Below are 16,514 nucleotides of genomic sequence, written 5' to 3'. Positions count from 1 at the left end.
GTCTCTCCGGGTCCCACTGCACTCTGCGTGACCCAGAAGTGCATTTTACAATGTAAGCCTATGGGGAATCAGAACGAGGCTCCTTAGGCTTACATTGTAAAAGACTTCCGGCTCACACATAGAACATAGAGTGAGCCAGCTACTTTGAAGAGCTGTGACATCACTGTGAAGAGGAGCAGAACGGCACTGGACACCCGAGACAGCAGTGGTATGTGAGTATATTAATACACTCTCAATACATTACATGGACTTAAGCACACATTTAATTTAAAAAAAAAAGTATTCATGGGAGGGCTTCTTTAACACTGCTACAGTGTGTCACTCATCGAGTAAAGGGTGAAGTTAGGCGACGAGGCAATGGAAGTTCTCTGTCCCACCCAGAGCACTTGCAGACTCATTTGCATATCACTTCTAAAGTGGATTTCTCTGCAACAGAACACTGTTTTTGTGTAACACAAGATTCACTTGTGTTCTTAGAATCTGCACACACGTGAAGTTGTTTTTATTTGGATGGGGGTTGAGTGAGCTGACAGATTTCATTTAAGAAATATACTCCAGTCATGAACTGGAGTACATTTCTGTCATACGGTATACCACTTTTGTGCCATAAATTGATGAATTTGCCCATTTTTCAAAAAGTTCGTGAAGCTGGCTGGACTTGCCATAAAATCGCCACAAGTTGCAATATTTTTGCGCAACTACTAGTAGCACATACAGTATATTTTGAAAAATTTCAAAGAGTTAAACACCAGAATTCTGGTACATATCATATGATGAATCTGGCGCTTTATGTGTATTTTGCGTCCCTAGCTTTATTTTTTTTTAGGATAAAATTGTTTTCCAAGGTGCCGGATACATCAAAAAAAAACTTAATTTATTACATCTTCACTATAAAATTACAAACATTGCAAAATAGTGACGTAGCCATGCTTGTGTACATCTCCCCCCATTGTGGTCTCCTTTTTACGAACGGTGAGAATCACGTTTTTATCCCATATTCTATAGTTATTTTATTACATATAAGAAGGAAATGCCCCTGAAAACACTTAAGTCAGCTCTTGAACATACACAAAGTTACGCATCCAGGTATTTTCCCTGTGAAGTATTTACATGTCTGGGGAGATGAATGTAAATTATGTATCACAGACTCTCAGGAAATTACTGGAGAAACTGGTATTTCTGAAGATCTTGCAGTTCCACTTTGTCACTCTGCAAGAATGGAAAATCTTTATACAGTAGTTTACTCACTCATGTGATGCAGTGGTTTAGTGGTTAGCAGAACTACTACAACTAGAAACCATAGCAGAATAGCCAAAAACAATGACGTACTGGTACATGCCTGGTACATTTACTTCGATTGATTAAGAAGCTGCCTGTTATGTTCTGCAACTAAGAACTAAGGAATAGAAGGGAAAAGCTGTCCCTGCACTGAGACTCAGCTAAAACCCAACGCTGCGGTGGGTGCCCTATTCCTTGTGAATAGCCCCACCAACACTCCTGCACTGAACTCAAACGAAGACCTGAAGGAAAGGGAAAAAGGTGTCCCTAAAAGATCTAAGAACTGGGAGCAAAAACAGGAGACCTCCTAACAGAAAAGTTAGTTGCAGAAACGAACATTAAAGGGAACAAAACTGGTGGAACAAGAAGTCCCAGGATATCAATTGTCCTAAGCACAAAGAACTAACAAGGCAACTTAGCCAGAGCACAAGCGTAACAACACTGATGTCCAGCAAGGAATGGGAGAAAGGTGCTGAGTAATAAAGAGTGAGGAGATCACGTGACCAAGACACCCAGCACCAGAGGAAAAGACTACAAGCCAGCAAACCACAAAAAGATGGCTGAAAAGTAAAACAACATAGATTCTAACATTGCCTATCTCCAGAATCCTGAGAGACACCTAGATTTTACATATACTGAGTATTACTTGAATTTTACATATTCCACAACCTGTATTGCTCATGGCAAGGAAGTCGATTTTTAACTTTCTTATGTACAGTTTATACATATTAGAGAAATGATATAGGAATCTTATTGGCTGCTTTGAGTATTTTTTGCCTTATTTCAGTTGTACATAAATTACAAGTGTGTATCATGTAATTACCACATATTTTATTACAGTTATTTCACAGAAAGCCATATTGTATTATTATTATTATATTAGTATTATTATTCTACCTTTTTTAAAGGTAAAAACTTACCCCTAACAAAGCATTTGCAAAATGCGGATCTGGTGATTGGTGAGTGAGCTTCACTACATTTTTACAATAGTCTGTGCTTGATATTTGTGCTTTTTACTAACCATCTGAATATATATTTTTTAAGTATACATTTATTTTTGCATATATTGATTTACCTAGTGATTGGTGCCTGTTCATTATGTCGGTTTCCCTGCTGGCCCACCCACCAATAGATCTCTGTGTTTGTTATATTGCATATATACAGTAGCATGTAAAAGTTTGGGCACCCCTGGTCAAAATTACTGTGAACAGTATAGCAAGTTGAAGATTACATCATCTCTAAAAGGCCTAAAGTTAAAAATGATACGTTTGCTTTGTATTTTAGGCAAAAAAAATATTTTCATCTTTTATATTTTAAAAATTACGAAAAGGAAAATGGGCCAATGCAAAAGTTTGGCACCTTGCATGGTTAGTACCTAGTAGCACTCCCTTTTGCTAGTATCACAGCTGGTAAAAACTTTTTGTAGCCACACAAGAGTCTTTCAATTCTTGTTTGAGGGATTTTCATCCATTGTTCCTTGGGAAATTCTTCCAGTTCTGTGAGATTCCTGGGTTGTCTTGCATGCACTGCTATTTTGAGGTCTAGCCACAAATTTTCAATGATGTTCAGATCAGAAGACTGTGAGGGCCATTGTAAAACCTTCAGATTGTGCCTTTTGAGGTCATCTATTGTGGATTTTGACGTGTGTTTAGGAAGCTATCCTCTTTTCAACTTCAGCTTTTTTTACAGGTGGTGTTATGTTTGCATCAAGAATTTGTTGAAATTTGTTGAAATTTCATTGAATACATTCTTCCCTCTCACCGTGAAATGCCATTGGCTGCAACACAACTCCAAAGCATAATTGATCCACCCCCATGCTTAATGGTTGGAGAGATGTTTTTTCCTGAAATTCTGTGCCCTTTTTTCTCCACACATACCTTTTATCATTGTGACCAAAGAGTTCTACTTTAACCTCATCAGTCCAGAGGACTTGTTTCCAAAATGCGTCAGGCTTGTTTTATGGTGAGGATGCAGGAGAGGTTCTCTTCTGATGACTCTTCCATGAAGGCCATTTTTCTGTAGGTGTCTCTGAACAGTAGAACAATGTACCACAACTCCAGAGTCTGTTAAACATTTCTGAAGGTCTTTTGCAGTCAAGCATGAGTTCTGATTTGTCTCTCTAGCAATCCTACGAGCAGCTCTCACAGAAATTTCGCTTGATCTTCCAGACCTTATCTTGACCTCCACTGATCCTGTTAACTACTATTTCTTCATTAGATTTCGAACTAAGGAAAGGGCAACTTGAAAACGCTTTGCTATCTTCTTATAGCTCTTTCCTGCTTTGTGGGCCTCCACCATTTTCATTTTTAGAGTGCTAGGCAGCTGCTTAGAAGAACCCATAACAACCCTGACGAAGCTGCAGTGTGAGGCGGTGAAACACGCATTGAGGCGTTATTGCAAACTCCCTTCTGTCCCTGGTCATCGGTCCAGCAATATGAATACAGGTATATAATCCCTCAATTGTCTAACATTATTATAAATATTATTCTGTGTATACTATCAGGCTAGCCAACTAATACACTTTATATATGCTGGGACCATGATCTGCAGTATTTGTCATGGGTTATTGAGATTGAGATTTGGGTGTATGCTATTGATATAACAATATTGAGTTTGATCTACTACTGCCCCAATCCTATTATCCTTCCCTTTATTTATGATAACTGCTATGTTGCACAACCTACAGTGGTGGCCAAAAGTATTGACACCCCTGCAATTCTGTCAGATAATACTCAGTTTCTTCCTGAAAATGATTGCAATCACAAATTCTTTGGTATTATTATCTTCATTTAATTTGTCTTCAATGAAAAAACACAAAAAGAATTGTCCTAAAGGCAAATTGGATACAATTCCACACCAAACCTAAAAAAGTATTGGCACTGTTTGAAAAATCATGTGATGCTTCTCTAATTCGTGTAATTAACAGCACCTGTAACTTACCTGTGGCACCTAACAGGTGTTGGCAATAACTAAATCACACTTGCAGCTAGTTAACATGGATTAAAGTTGACTCAACCTCTGTCCTGTGTCCTTGTGTGTACCACATTGAGCATGGAGAAAAGAAAGAAGACCAAAGAACTGTCTGAGGACTTGAGAAACCAAATTGTGAGGAAGCATGAGCAATCTCAAGGCTACAAGTCCATCTCCTGTGTCTTCCGTGCGCAGTGTCATCAAGACGTTTAAAGCCCATGGCACTGTGGCTAACCTCCCTAGATGTGGACGGAAAAGAAAAATTGACGAGAGATTTCAACGCAAGATTGTGCGGATGGTGGATAAAGAACCTCGACTAACATCCAAACAAGTTCAAGCTGCCCTGCAGTCCGATGGTACAACAGTGTCAACCCGTACTATCCGTCGGCATCTGAATGAAAAGGGACTGTATGGTAGGATACCCAGGAAGACCCCACTTCTTACCCCGAGACATAAAAAAGCCAGGCTGGAGTTTGCCAAAACTTACCTGAGAAAGCCTAAAACGTTTTGGAAGAATGTTCTCTGGTCAGATTAGATAAAAGTAGAGCTTTTTGGCAAAAAGCATCAACATAGAGTGTACAGGGAAAAAAAAAGAGGTATTCAAAGAAAAGAACACGGTCCCTACAGTCAAACATGGCAGAGGTTCCCTGATGTTTTGGGGTTGCTTTGCTGCCTTTGGCACTGGACTGCTTGACCCTGTGCATGGAATTATGAAGTCTGAAGACTACCAACAAATTTTGCAGCATAATGTAGGGCCCAGTGTGAGAAAGCTGGGTCTCCCTCAGAGGTCATGGGTCTTCCAGCAGAACAATGACCCAAAACACACTTCCAAAAGCACTATAAAATGGTTTGAGAGAAAGCACTGGAGACTTCTAAGGTGGCCAGCAATGAGTCCAGACCTGAATCCCATAGAACACCTGTGGAGAGATCTCAAAATGGCAGTTTGGAGAAGGCACCCTTCAAATATCAGGGACCTGGAGAAGTTTGCCAAAGAAGAATGGTCTACAATTCCAGCAGAGCATTGTAAGAAACTCATTGATGGTTACCGGAAGCGGTTGTTCGCAGTTATTTTGGCTAAAGGTTGTGCAACCAAGTATTAGGCTGAGGGTGCCAATACTTTTGTCTGGCCCATTTTTGGAGTTTTGTGTGAAATGATCAATGATTTGATTTTTGCTTCATTCTCTTTTGTGTTTTTTCCATGCAAGCAAATTAAATGAAGATAATAATACCAAAGAATTTGTGATTGCAATCATTTTCAGGAAGAAACTGAGTATTATCTGACAGAATTGCAGGGGTGCCAATACTTTTGGCCACCACAGTATGTACTTAACAGTGGTTTGCTGTCATTTATGGGACATGGAGTTTGACTTTTGTTTTTTGTCTCTGCTTTTGATATATGTGATATATTGAGATAAATATATATTTTTGGCCTAAAATAAAGAGGAAATGTGTTCTCTTTAACTTGAGCCGTTTTAGAGATCATTTCATCTTCAACTTGCTTATCTGTTCACATTAATAGTAATTTTGACCAGGGGTGCCCAAACTTTTACATGCTGCTGTATATGTTTTTTTTTAATCTACACTCAATAAAAAACAATTTTATTATTCATACTTACTTTAGTCCTAGCACTTTTCTTTTTTTATTATCAGTATCCGAAGAGCAACTGTAAAACAAGAAGAAAAAGGGGCTATAGACCCAATAATTATGCAAAAACATTAATGGTAAAATGCCAGTTTAGATGTATAGTATGTCCTATAAAAATGTGGAGTCCTAAAACTCACCAAGATAGAAACTAAAAACATATATCAAATTTTATTATATGGCAAATAAGTACAAAATACGTAATCAAATTTATCTCTAAAGCAAAATTTAATAAAAACAACAAGGGCTCAGAGGTGAAGACTGAAAAACAAGGGGACACAAAAAGGAAACAATGTATATGGAAGGGTAGCAATGATGATGATACGTGTAATTAATTCAATACAAATATAAATAATGTACATGCAGCAAGAAGGGCACAAATGTACATAGACAGATCAAAGAGTATATCATTACAGCAAGGGTTAACGGCAGCCTTAGAATCCTAGAAAGAAGCGAATACCTGAGAGTAATGTGCTGCATCTAACAAAGAATGTAAATTTACCAATAGATTCAACAATGCTAATCCTTACCCATTGATCCAAATGCCCTGGTATGTGCCTGCAACCCTAAAGCGCGTTTCGCGTGGGCGTCCTCAGGCGGGTTGCATATACTTTCTTCTTTCATGGTTTATTTCTGTGGTTGTTCTTTTGGGACGCTTTTCCTTGCCAGGAGTTGCAATCTGTCTTTTAAAGGTAAAGTATTGGAAAGTCAGTTTTGTTCCTTTTCAGTAGATGATAAATGTGCAATGTAGCATGAAGCTTTAAGTCTGTAATGAATTATTATACTGGATAGAGAGATATATATATATATATATATATATATATATATATATATATATATATATATATATATATATATATATATATATATATATATATATATATATATATATATATATATATATATATATATATATATATATATATATATATATATATATATATATATATATATATATATATATATATATATATATGAAGGTGTCCCATAGAAAAAAAATAAAATGGAGCCCTTTTTAGTATTTGCTAACACAACCTCAACTCGAACCACCTGGGACGACAGGTCTTGTAGCTTGTTTGCTCACTTTTCCATCATTTATTATTGTGTTAATTTTGTACACCACTGATTGCTATCATTTCATGACCTATATAGAGTTTATAACTGCACAGGCCCTGCCCAGCCATCACAGTAAGTGGTTAAGCCAGCTTTGGTTGGACCTGCTGTTTCAGGTGGCACCAGAATTGACCCGTATAAGACACAAGCAATTACTAGCAAGATTACAATTACCTATTGTCCACATATGCTCTTAAATAGGTTCCTATCTTTAAAGTTTTGTTCTCATTTTAGACAGAGATTAATGAACTTGAAACAGAGCTGAAGACTGTTCTATTGGAAACAAGAGAAGTTGAAAGAAAGATTACTGAAGAAGAAAACTTAATTGAAAATATAACACAGCAATGTGAAATCCTGGAGACCAAAAACCACTCAATTTATGCCGATAACATTAAGCTTAAATTAGAGTTAGAAATTCAGAAAGAAAATTTGGAATCTACTGTGACCAGAAATAATGGCTACCGAAAAAGAATTTCAGATAGTATTGATAGGTTTTCAGTGGCAGAAAATACACTGCCATTTATGATTGAGCTTAATAAGAAACGAACAAGGGTTCAACTATTAAAGAAGCAGAAGGAGGAAATGATCCTTGACTTGCATAATCCTGGAAGCGTTGCTGTAAAACAAGTGCAGGTTGGTAATTAAATTATCTTGAAAGTAATATATGTAGGGTAATGTAGCATATAGTGGATGAAAAGGCATAATAACATCCATATTTATGATGATAAATAAGTACACTAAAACATACTGTCTAATAAATACTTATATTCAACCTAAAATAACAATTTTGGAGCATATTTTCTAAGAGCTCTGCATTGTGCTGTTTTGTTACTCCTTAGAATCTTATGAATAAATTGACAATTTTGTGTTAGAAGTTGAGGCTATGTCCCCACACAATCTCACACTGTCAATTCTGAGTAGGGACACACACCTTTGACAAGGGGAATGGTAACAACCAGTTTTCAGGTTTTCTTTTATAAATTTATAGGCAAAATATCAGAGATACGTCACAATGTAGATTTCTAAGAAAAGATGCTCCAGAATTGTTATTTAATGGCAAATACAAGTTTTTACTAAAATAGACTTGTCAAAAGAGCTGTCAGATCCCTTTTAAAAGTCTAGAGAGGATTTATGAAAATGTGTAAAATATTTCAGATTTTTTTTTCCTTTTTAGCTAATTGAAGAATTCTGCAGTAAACATGTCAGAAATAATTGCGAAAGGTTGTAAAAAATAACAGGACTTGTGTTCTGAAGTTTACTTCCCTTTTATTAGTGGTCTCTCAGTCAGCTGTTCTTTTCTGGTTGGTGTACTTTACTGAATGATAACGTGTAATGACTGAACTACTCATGCAGACATCGACCATTGACTACTTTGGAATCTCCATGCAGTTGATGCTTCCTGTTCCTGACCACTATGTTGCATGAGAAAGATTAGTGGTTAAAAAAAGGAACCATCGTCAGTAACTTCATCATTTCCCACTCGTTTCTGTGTAATTATGTAAGGAATGAATGGGTAAGATTTATAAGCAGCGTTCAGTGGGTCATGTTTAAAGATGCATATATTACAATTAAATTTGATTATCCTTATTGTTCTTTTATTATACTTTGCAAATAATAACAATTAAAGCAAGTAAAACTGCGCTTGCAAAAAATAGTCTATTTAGGGTAGGAAGAAAATGAACGTGCAGGAAACAATCCGATTGGTCTCTAACTCTTACTACACCTCATCTCTGAATCACCATAGTATTTGGTATACAGTATAATATCTTGGGGAAGATTTATAAAACTGCAAATAACAAAACATGCATTTGACCTTTCAATTCAGAGAGTAATATAAAAATTACAAATATAACCTGGGAGTTTCACTTCAAGACATGTTCAGTAACAATAAACCATTGTCTACTTTGTGATCTGTGGAATTTATAGGAATAAGACATTATATTAGGTAAAGGGAATGTCCAGGTTTGGCACGAAAGTCTTCAGTCACTCAATGTGACTGCAGACTTGTGAATCCTCACAGTGTGCACAGAGCGTGCTGTGAGGCTTCTTCAGTCCCGGCACCGGGCATGTGGCCGCAATATGTGATTTATATACACTATACACTCGGTCACATTTCAACTAGACGAATATTGGAAACTTGTGGTCACATGACCATCTGGCCTCGCCGCTGGCCTCAGAGAATCTTGACAGTGTGTGCTGTTCGTGCTGCGAGGATTCACAAGTCTGCAGTTACAAGTCCAACTGTGACAAAAGCAAATGTTGTATTTACAGGGATGCAGCGGTCATGTCTAGTTGGTAGCACTGCAGACACTCTCCTCAATAGACTCAGTGGTGATCCTGTGTTTAGATACACAAGACTGCCGAGGCCACTGATTTACTGCAGAAGACAAGTCATGTTGATGGTTGAGGTCACTGCTGCAGCTCTGAAATAAAAGGCCTCTAAGGAGCAAGTAATAAAAATAATATTGTTAACGATGCAAGTAAGAATTTCGATTTAGATGAAGTCTTTCCAACAATAAATAAAGATCAGGGTGGTCTAGCAGATGAGGGACTCATGATTTTTTTTTCAAATGCTGTTTAAGCAAATGAATGGGAATTATGAAAGCCGTTTAATAAGAGCACTAGGGAGTTATTACTTTAAGCTGAGATCTGTTTTTGATCATAAAGTAATTCCTACTAAGACATTAGTAAGTGTTCACCATTTACAGGAGGAAATACTACATTTAAGTGAGCAAATCAAAGCAATTGGGGAATGTATAAACGCAAAAAAGAAAATATATGAAGAGGAGTTGGAAAGACATGCTGTGCTCAGAAAAGACATAGAGGCAAGTAATCACACTTCAGTTAGCAGTAATTACATATGGAAGTAAATAAATGTACAAGTGTTGACATAAATAATAGTATTCACACACAAAGAGGGGCTGCGAATTACACTGCCACTGTTATTAGACTGTGACACTGTACACAGTACTATTCATATCTGATCATAACACAGATGGCCAAACGCGAAGTACTTCTCTATGAGTATTTTAACAGCCTAGATTCTGGAGAATATAGAGCTGACACCCTCTGCTTAAATTATAATCTGGCCAATGATTTTAGGAAGCAGGGCTGTCCATAGGCACATAGTAATCTTATGTCTAATGGAATACTTAGGATATGTGCACACGTTGAGTATTTTGTGTGCAGAAATCTTGGCACCATTTCTGCATTTCTTGGCAGGAAAACGCAGCCTCAAAAACGTGTTTTTGCCTGCGTTTTTTCATTGAATTCAATGGATGAAAAACGCACAGAGAATTGACATGCTGCAGATTTTCTGTATCAAATCTGCAAATCAAAAAAACGCAACGTGTGCATGACACTTCGGGTATGTGCACACGGTCAGTAAACGCTGCGGATTGGACGCAGCACACTTGCGCTGTGTGCAAACCGCAGCGTTCTGCATTGCAAGCAAAGTGGATTGTATTTCAACAAATCCCATGCCCACTATGTGTGTCCGTGCACCTGCGGATCACCCGCGGACACGGACATGCGGCGCCTCTTCATAGACCGCAGCATGTCAATTTCTCTTGCGTCTCCGCAAGAGAAATTAGATCAATACAATGTATTGATTGCGGTGAATCCGCATGGTTCAATGAACACATGCGGATTCACCTGCGTGCAGCTCTTTGGTCTGTACGGATGGTGTGCACATAGCCTTCAGGTTTTTCTTTCACTTTGCTGGCTTCAGGTTTTGTTAACAAATCCGCGCTGAAAAAACGTGGCAAAAACACGACATGTGCACATGGCCTTAGTGTAACCATCTTTTTTTTATATATATATATACAGTACAGACCAAAAGTTTGAACACACCTTCTCATTTAAAGATTTTTCTGTATTTTCATGACTTTGAAAATTGTACATTCACATTGAAGGCATCAAAACTATGAATTAACACATGTGGAATTATATACTTAACAAAAAAGTGTGAAACAACTGAAAATATGTCTTATATTCTAGGTTCTTCAAAGTAGCCACCTTTTGCTTTGATGACTGCTTTGCACACTCTTGGCATTCTCTTGATGAGCTTCAAGAGGTAGTCACCGGAAATGGTTTTCACTTCACAGGTGTCGTGCAGAAGTCTGGTGGATACACGGCTGATAGTCCTACTGAATAGACTGTTAGAATTTGTATTATGGCAAGAAAAAAGCAGCTAAGTAAAGAAAAACAAGTGGCCATCATTACTTTAAGAAATGAAGGTCAGTCAGTGTGAAAAATTGGGAAAACTTTGAAAGTGTCACCAAGTACAGTTGCAAAAACCATCAATTGCTACAAAGAAACTGGCTCACATGAGGACCGCCCCAGGAAAGGAAGACCAAGAGTCACCTCTGCTTCTGAGGATAAGTTTATCTGAGTCACCAGCCTCAGAAATCGCAGGTTAACAGCAGCTCAGATTAGAGACCAGGTAAATGCCACAGAGTTCTAGCAGCAGACACATCTGTTCAACAACTGTTAAGAGGAGACTTTGTGAAGCAGGCCTTCATGGTAAAATAGCTGCTAGGAAACCACTGCTAAGGACAGGCAACAAGCAGAAGAGACTTGTTTGGGCTAAAGAACACAAGGAATGGACATTAGACCAGTGGAAATCTGTGCTTTGGTCTGATGAGTCCAAATTTGAGATCTTTGGTTCCAAACACCTTGTCTTTGTGCGACGCAGAAAAGGTGAACGGATGGACTCTACATGCCTGGTTCCCACCATGAAGCATGGAGGAGCAGGTGTGATAGTGTGGGGGTGCTTTGCTGGTGACACTATTGGGGATTTATTCAAAATTGAAGGCATACTGAACCAGCATGGCTACCACAGCATCTTGCAACAGCATGCTACTCCATGGTTTAGTTAGATAATCATTTATTTTTCAACAGGACAATAACCCCAAACCACCTCCAGGCTGTGTAAGGGCTATTTGACCAAGAAGGAGAGTGATGGGGTGCTACGCCAGATAACCTGGCCTCCACAGTCACCAGACCTGAACCCAATCGAGATGGTTTTGGGTGAGCTGGACCGCAGAGTGAAGGCAAAAGGGCCAACAAGTGCTAAGCATCTCTGGGAACTCCTTCAAGATTGTTGGAAGACCATTTCCTGTGACTACCTCTTGAAGCTCATCAAGAGAATGCCAAGAGTGTGCAAAGCAGTCATCAAAGCTGTTACAGATCCGGGTGGTGGAACCTCTGTGCTGCGGTGCAAGGAGGGACCAGAGGGGCGTAACTAGGTATCAACTCGGACCGACCAAGGCTGTACGGTGGCTCAATCGACTCCGTGACGAGGGAAGGACCGAGCAGAGGGACCAGGTGCTACTCTGGGGACCGACCTTGTATGAGAGCAGGTGACTCCCACGGGTCAGAAGGCAGAGACTGACCGGTACAGTAGATGAGCACGGCAGGCAGGCTGACGAGAGATCCGGGCAGACGGGCTGGCAGACACGGCAGGAAACTAGCAGGAGCCTCTAGGTAGGCTGTCAGGTATACACGGCAGGTGCAGGCAGGAGACTCTAGGTAGGCTGTCTGGTGGTCACGGCAAGTGATGGGCAGGAGCCTCTAGGTAGGCTGTCAGGTGGTCACGGCGAGTGATGGGCGGGAGCCTCTAGGTAGGCTGTCAGGTATACACGGCAGGTGCAGGCAGGAGCCTCCAGGTGACAGGCAAGTTCTCCAAGTAGGCAGGCTAGCCTAGCCCATAGACAGACTGGCGGGTTTGACCGGAGGCAGACCGTCGGGCTGGAGAGTGTCCTTGGCAGGCGGAGACAGGTAGCAGGTGGAGGCTCCGGATAAGCGGACTGGCCAAGCCCATAGACAGACTAGCGGACAGGGCTGTAAGCAGACTGTCGGGCTGGACTGGTAATCAGGCTGGCAGACTGGACTGATAGTCAGACGGACTAGACTGGTAGTCAGACAGGCAGTGGAACCTGTGGGCTGAAGCAGAGTTTAGCATACAGGCAACAACCTTGCACGGGCACCTCCATATTGGAGGAGGTGCCTTTTATAGGGGAAGTCCTCCGGCCATTGGCCGGGGACTTCTTAGGACGGCGCGCGCGGCCCCTTTAAGAGGGCGGGAGCGCGTGCCCTAAGCACAGGGCCAGGGAAGCTGCGTGCACCAGCAGCAGCTGCAGGGAGGCCAGAAGACGCTGGGGCAGGACCGCAGCGGTAAGGGGGATGGCCTCTCTGCCGGGCAGGAGGCAGAGACGCCGATGCTACAAAAGCAAAAGGTGGCTACTTTGAAGAACCTAGAATATAAGACAGATTTTCAGTTGTTTCACACTTTTTTGTTAAGTATATAATTCCATATGTGTTAATTCATAGTTTTGATGCCTTCAGCGTGAATGTACAATTTTCAAAGTCATGAAAATACAGAAAATCTTTAAATTAGAAGGTGTGTCCAAACTTTTTGTCTGTACTGTATATATCTCTCAATAGTACACTTGAAAATATGAAACTTTGTAGAATATCTTATCAGAGAAATGTGCTTCTTTCTCCTTTTTAGCTGATTATTCTTTCTCAATATTCTCAAATTCACGGTACAATCTGACTTCAGTGAACACAGACTTTCATATTCCTGAGATAAGAGATGACAATTGGTGCTCATAAAGTGTTATGGGGAACCATAAGGGTATGTGCACACATTAAGTATTTGGTGCGGATATTTCTGCATCTCTTGGCGGAAAAGACACTTTGTAAAATAAGCACTTTTTGATGTTTTTTTTACATGCATTTTTGGTGCAGATTTTTCCCCACTCAGTATGAGTAAAATCTGCAACAAAAACACTGAAAGCATTGACATGCTGTAGATTTATATTTGCACCAAATGTGCGAGTCAAAAATAAGAAACGTGTGCATGAGACTTCAGGATTCTTATTCACCTAGCTGGCATCAGGAAAACCTTCAGGTTTTGTGACAAATCGGCGCAGAAAAAAACAAGGCAAATCTGCGAAAAATCTATGACGTGTGCACAGACCCTTAGGCCACGGCCCCACTATCAGTATTCGGTCAGTATTTTTTCTCAGAAGTGGGAGCCAAAACCAGGAGTGGGTGATAAATGCAGAATTGGTGACTTGTTTCTATTATACCTTTTCTCTGATTGTTCCTCGCCTGGTTTTGGATCCCACTCCTGAGAAAAAATACTGACCGAATAGTGATAGTTGGGCCGTGGTGTTAGGGCACATACCCATATGTTTGAAAAAAAATGTTCCTATATCTGGACCGAAAAATCGGACAAGTGTCATGTGATTTTCATGAGAGGACAATGCAATTTTTCACACCTAGCATTCGTATGACATCCATATGCAATGCGTTTTATTTCTCAGCAACTATTCTGCAATCATTACAGGACCATTTACAGTGTTCTATGCTACAAAATGGTAATGTATCTATGTAAAAATTGGATGGCATACGGATGGTCTATATGCCGTCCGTTTTTTTCTTGCACCCATTGACTTGCATTGGCTAGTCTCGTCCAATATATACAGCAAATCGCAGCATGCTGCAATTTTTCTCAGTCAGATTTCAGCTGAGAAAAAGAATCGCAGATGAGCTGTAACTCATAGATTAACATTGGTCAGAGTGCAATCCGATTTTTTTATCGGATTGCACTTGTCTGTTTTTCTCGCAGATGAGTATGAGCCCTTAGTGTAATTTCAGGAAAACTGACATCTCCTATCTCAGTAATGTGAAAATCTGTCTTCACTGAATACAGATTTTACCCATGAATTGAGTGTCAAAGATCAATTCAGGAAGAGAAAGATGCAATTTTCTCTGATAAGTTATATTGTAGCATTACATACTGTATTTTCATGTGTACTATCGATTTACGAAATAAAACATGATACAACGGTTACACTTTAAAGTGCGCTGGAGAGAATGAAAAGAAATGCTATAAATTCATGAATTTCTGAAAATGAATGTTTTTTTTTTTTTTTACATCTTCTTGGCCAACGCCTATTTGTCATTGTAATTAAAATATGTACCTTAATGGTGTGTAATAAGATGAGACTGCAGAATAATTCATGTTTTATGTTATTTCAATGACATAACAGGTACAGAAGAAAAGATACAATGCGATACTGAAACGCCTCCATTCTCAGTTAAACAAGGCCCAGCTGATCAGGAGACAGCATCAGTGGAATATTGAAGAGATGGAAAAGACAGCATCCAGTTTAAGACATCGTCTTGGAATCAGCCAGTGACTTATTAAATCGCTGAACTTTTACTGTTTATCTTCTCCATGTTTACATGTTAATTAAAATAATGCTACAGTATGTCATCAAAATTGTAATGTATTCTCATGGCTCCCTTGTTCTACATCTGGTGCAGAGAAAAATTCCTCCTGTAAACTGTTGACAGATCTGTTTTTACGTTGCTTTCTATGGAGGAGCTATAGCTTTGATTGGCATTTGAGCATGTTACTAACACTTGTAACTCAGCCCAGCAGGTGAATACCCAATGTTCGCTTTCATTTTTCATATTTAATTAGGAATTTTTGGATGTTCACCTGTTTTCGGGTTCATGTACTCTGACATATTACTTTGTAAATCTGCAGTCTGTCAATTTATGCTAAGGAGAGCTACAGCATCTCCGGCGGTCCCATAGACATTGAACTGAGAGCGCATGCCCAGATAGGTGATTACTTAGCAACCTGGTAAAAACGCTTTAAACTTTACCTAGACAACAGAGGTTGTTGTAAAACATGAAGGATGTCATTTCATAGATATGAGAAATGTTGGCTTTGTTCAGATATTTTTGCAGTTGTAATAAAATGTTATTTGATTTTAACGCTCATATTACTAATAAAATGTTCTTAAGATTAGCTGCTTTCCTTAATTAATCATTCCCCCAATGTTCAATTAACCCCTTTACCCAAACCCAAAGCCTGTTTTCACCTTCCTGTCCAGGCCAATTTTTTTTTAATTCTGACCAGTGTCACTGTGTCACCCAGTGTCACTGGCCACACTACTAGAGGAAGGCCGTTAGTGGCATACACAGAGAGGTTCGGGGCTGGCGGGTGGAGTTCATCTATGGACCAGTACCTTTTGTAGAGGACGTCAGGTATGATGGTTACCTGTGAGCCGGTGTCCAGTAATGCTGGTGTTGCTATGCCGTCCAGCACGATGGACAGGAAAGGCCTTCCTCCTACAAACCGGTCGCACCAGCTGGATGGGCCTGGTTGATCTACTCCTGGGAGTCGGCCCTTGACCCCAGGGTTTGCCCGTTTAAAGGACAGTTCTGCGTGGTGTGGCCTGCCTTGTGGCAACCGTAGCAGATGAAGTCTCCTGGAGGGAGACGTTGGTCGTTGGTCCTCCCACGGGGTGGCGTTGTCCTTCTTCTTCTCCTCATCCAGGGGACATCCTCAGGACTGTCGGCGAGTAGGATCCTTCCCTCCGGCTCGGGCTCCGCTTGTAGCTGCAGGGCGCTTAGGACAGTGGCCAGGGTTTTACTTAGCTGACGCAATTCAGAGCGCAGGCTGTCCAGCTCGCTAGGGGGCACT

At 40.0% G+C, this 16,514-nt stretch overlaps 1 protein-coding gene across 1 annotated transcript in view; it reads left to right on the top strand.

Annotated features, from left to right (window-relative positions):
• CCDC122 (coiled-coil domain containing 122) overlaps positions 1-15,365 on the top strand; it is a 44,372-nt gene extending 29,007 nt beyond the window's left edge. Inside the window, exons 3-5 of the mRNA XM_073670296.1 lie at positions 7,238-7,636; positions 9,712-9,828; positions 15,067-15,365. Of these exons, the coding sequence (XP_073526397.1) occupies positions 7,238-7,636; positions 9,712-9,828; positions 15,067-15,216 (666 nt within the window). The 3' untranslated portion in view covers positions 15,217-15,365. The remainder of the gene's footprint in view (positions 1-7,237; positions 7,637-9,711; positions 9,829-15,066) is intronic.
• Positions 15,366-16,514: the final 1,149 nt, after the last annotated feature.

Source organism: Phyllobates terribilis, unplaced genomic scaffold (genome assembly GCF_046119375.1).
Source record: "Phyllobates terribilis strain yellow unplaced genomic scaffold, ASM4611937v1 Scaffold_2__4_contigs__length_985480577, whole genome shotgun sequence".
Classification (NCBI taxonomy): domain Eukaryota; kingdom Metazoa; phylum Chordata; class Amphibia; order Anura; family Dendrobatidae; genus Phyllobates; species Phyllobates terribilis.
The sequence above is the reverse complement of the archived record's forward strand: the minus strand, read 5'-3'. Positions and strand labels throughout refer to the sequence as shown.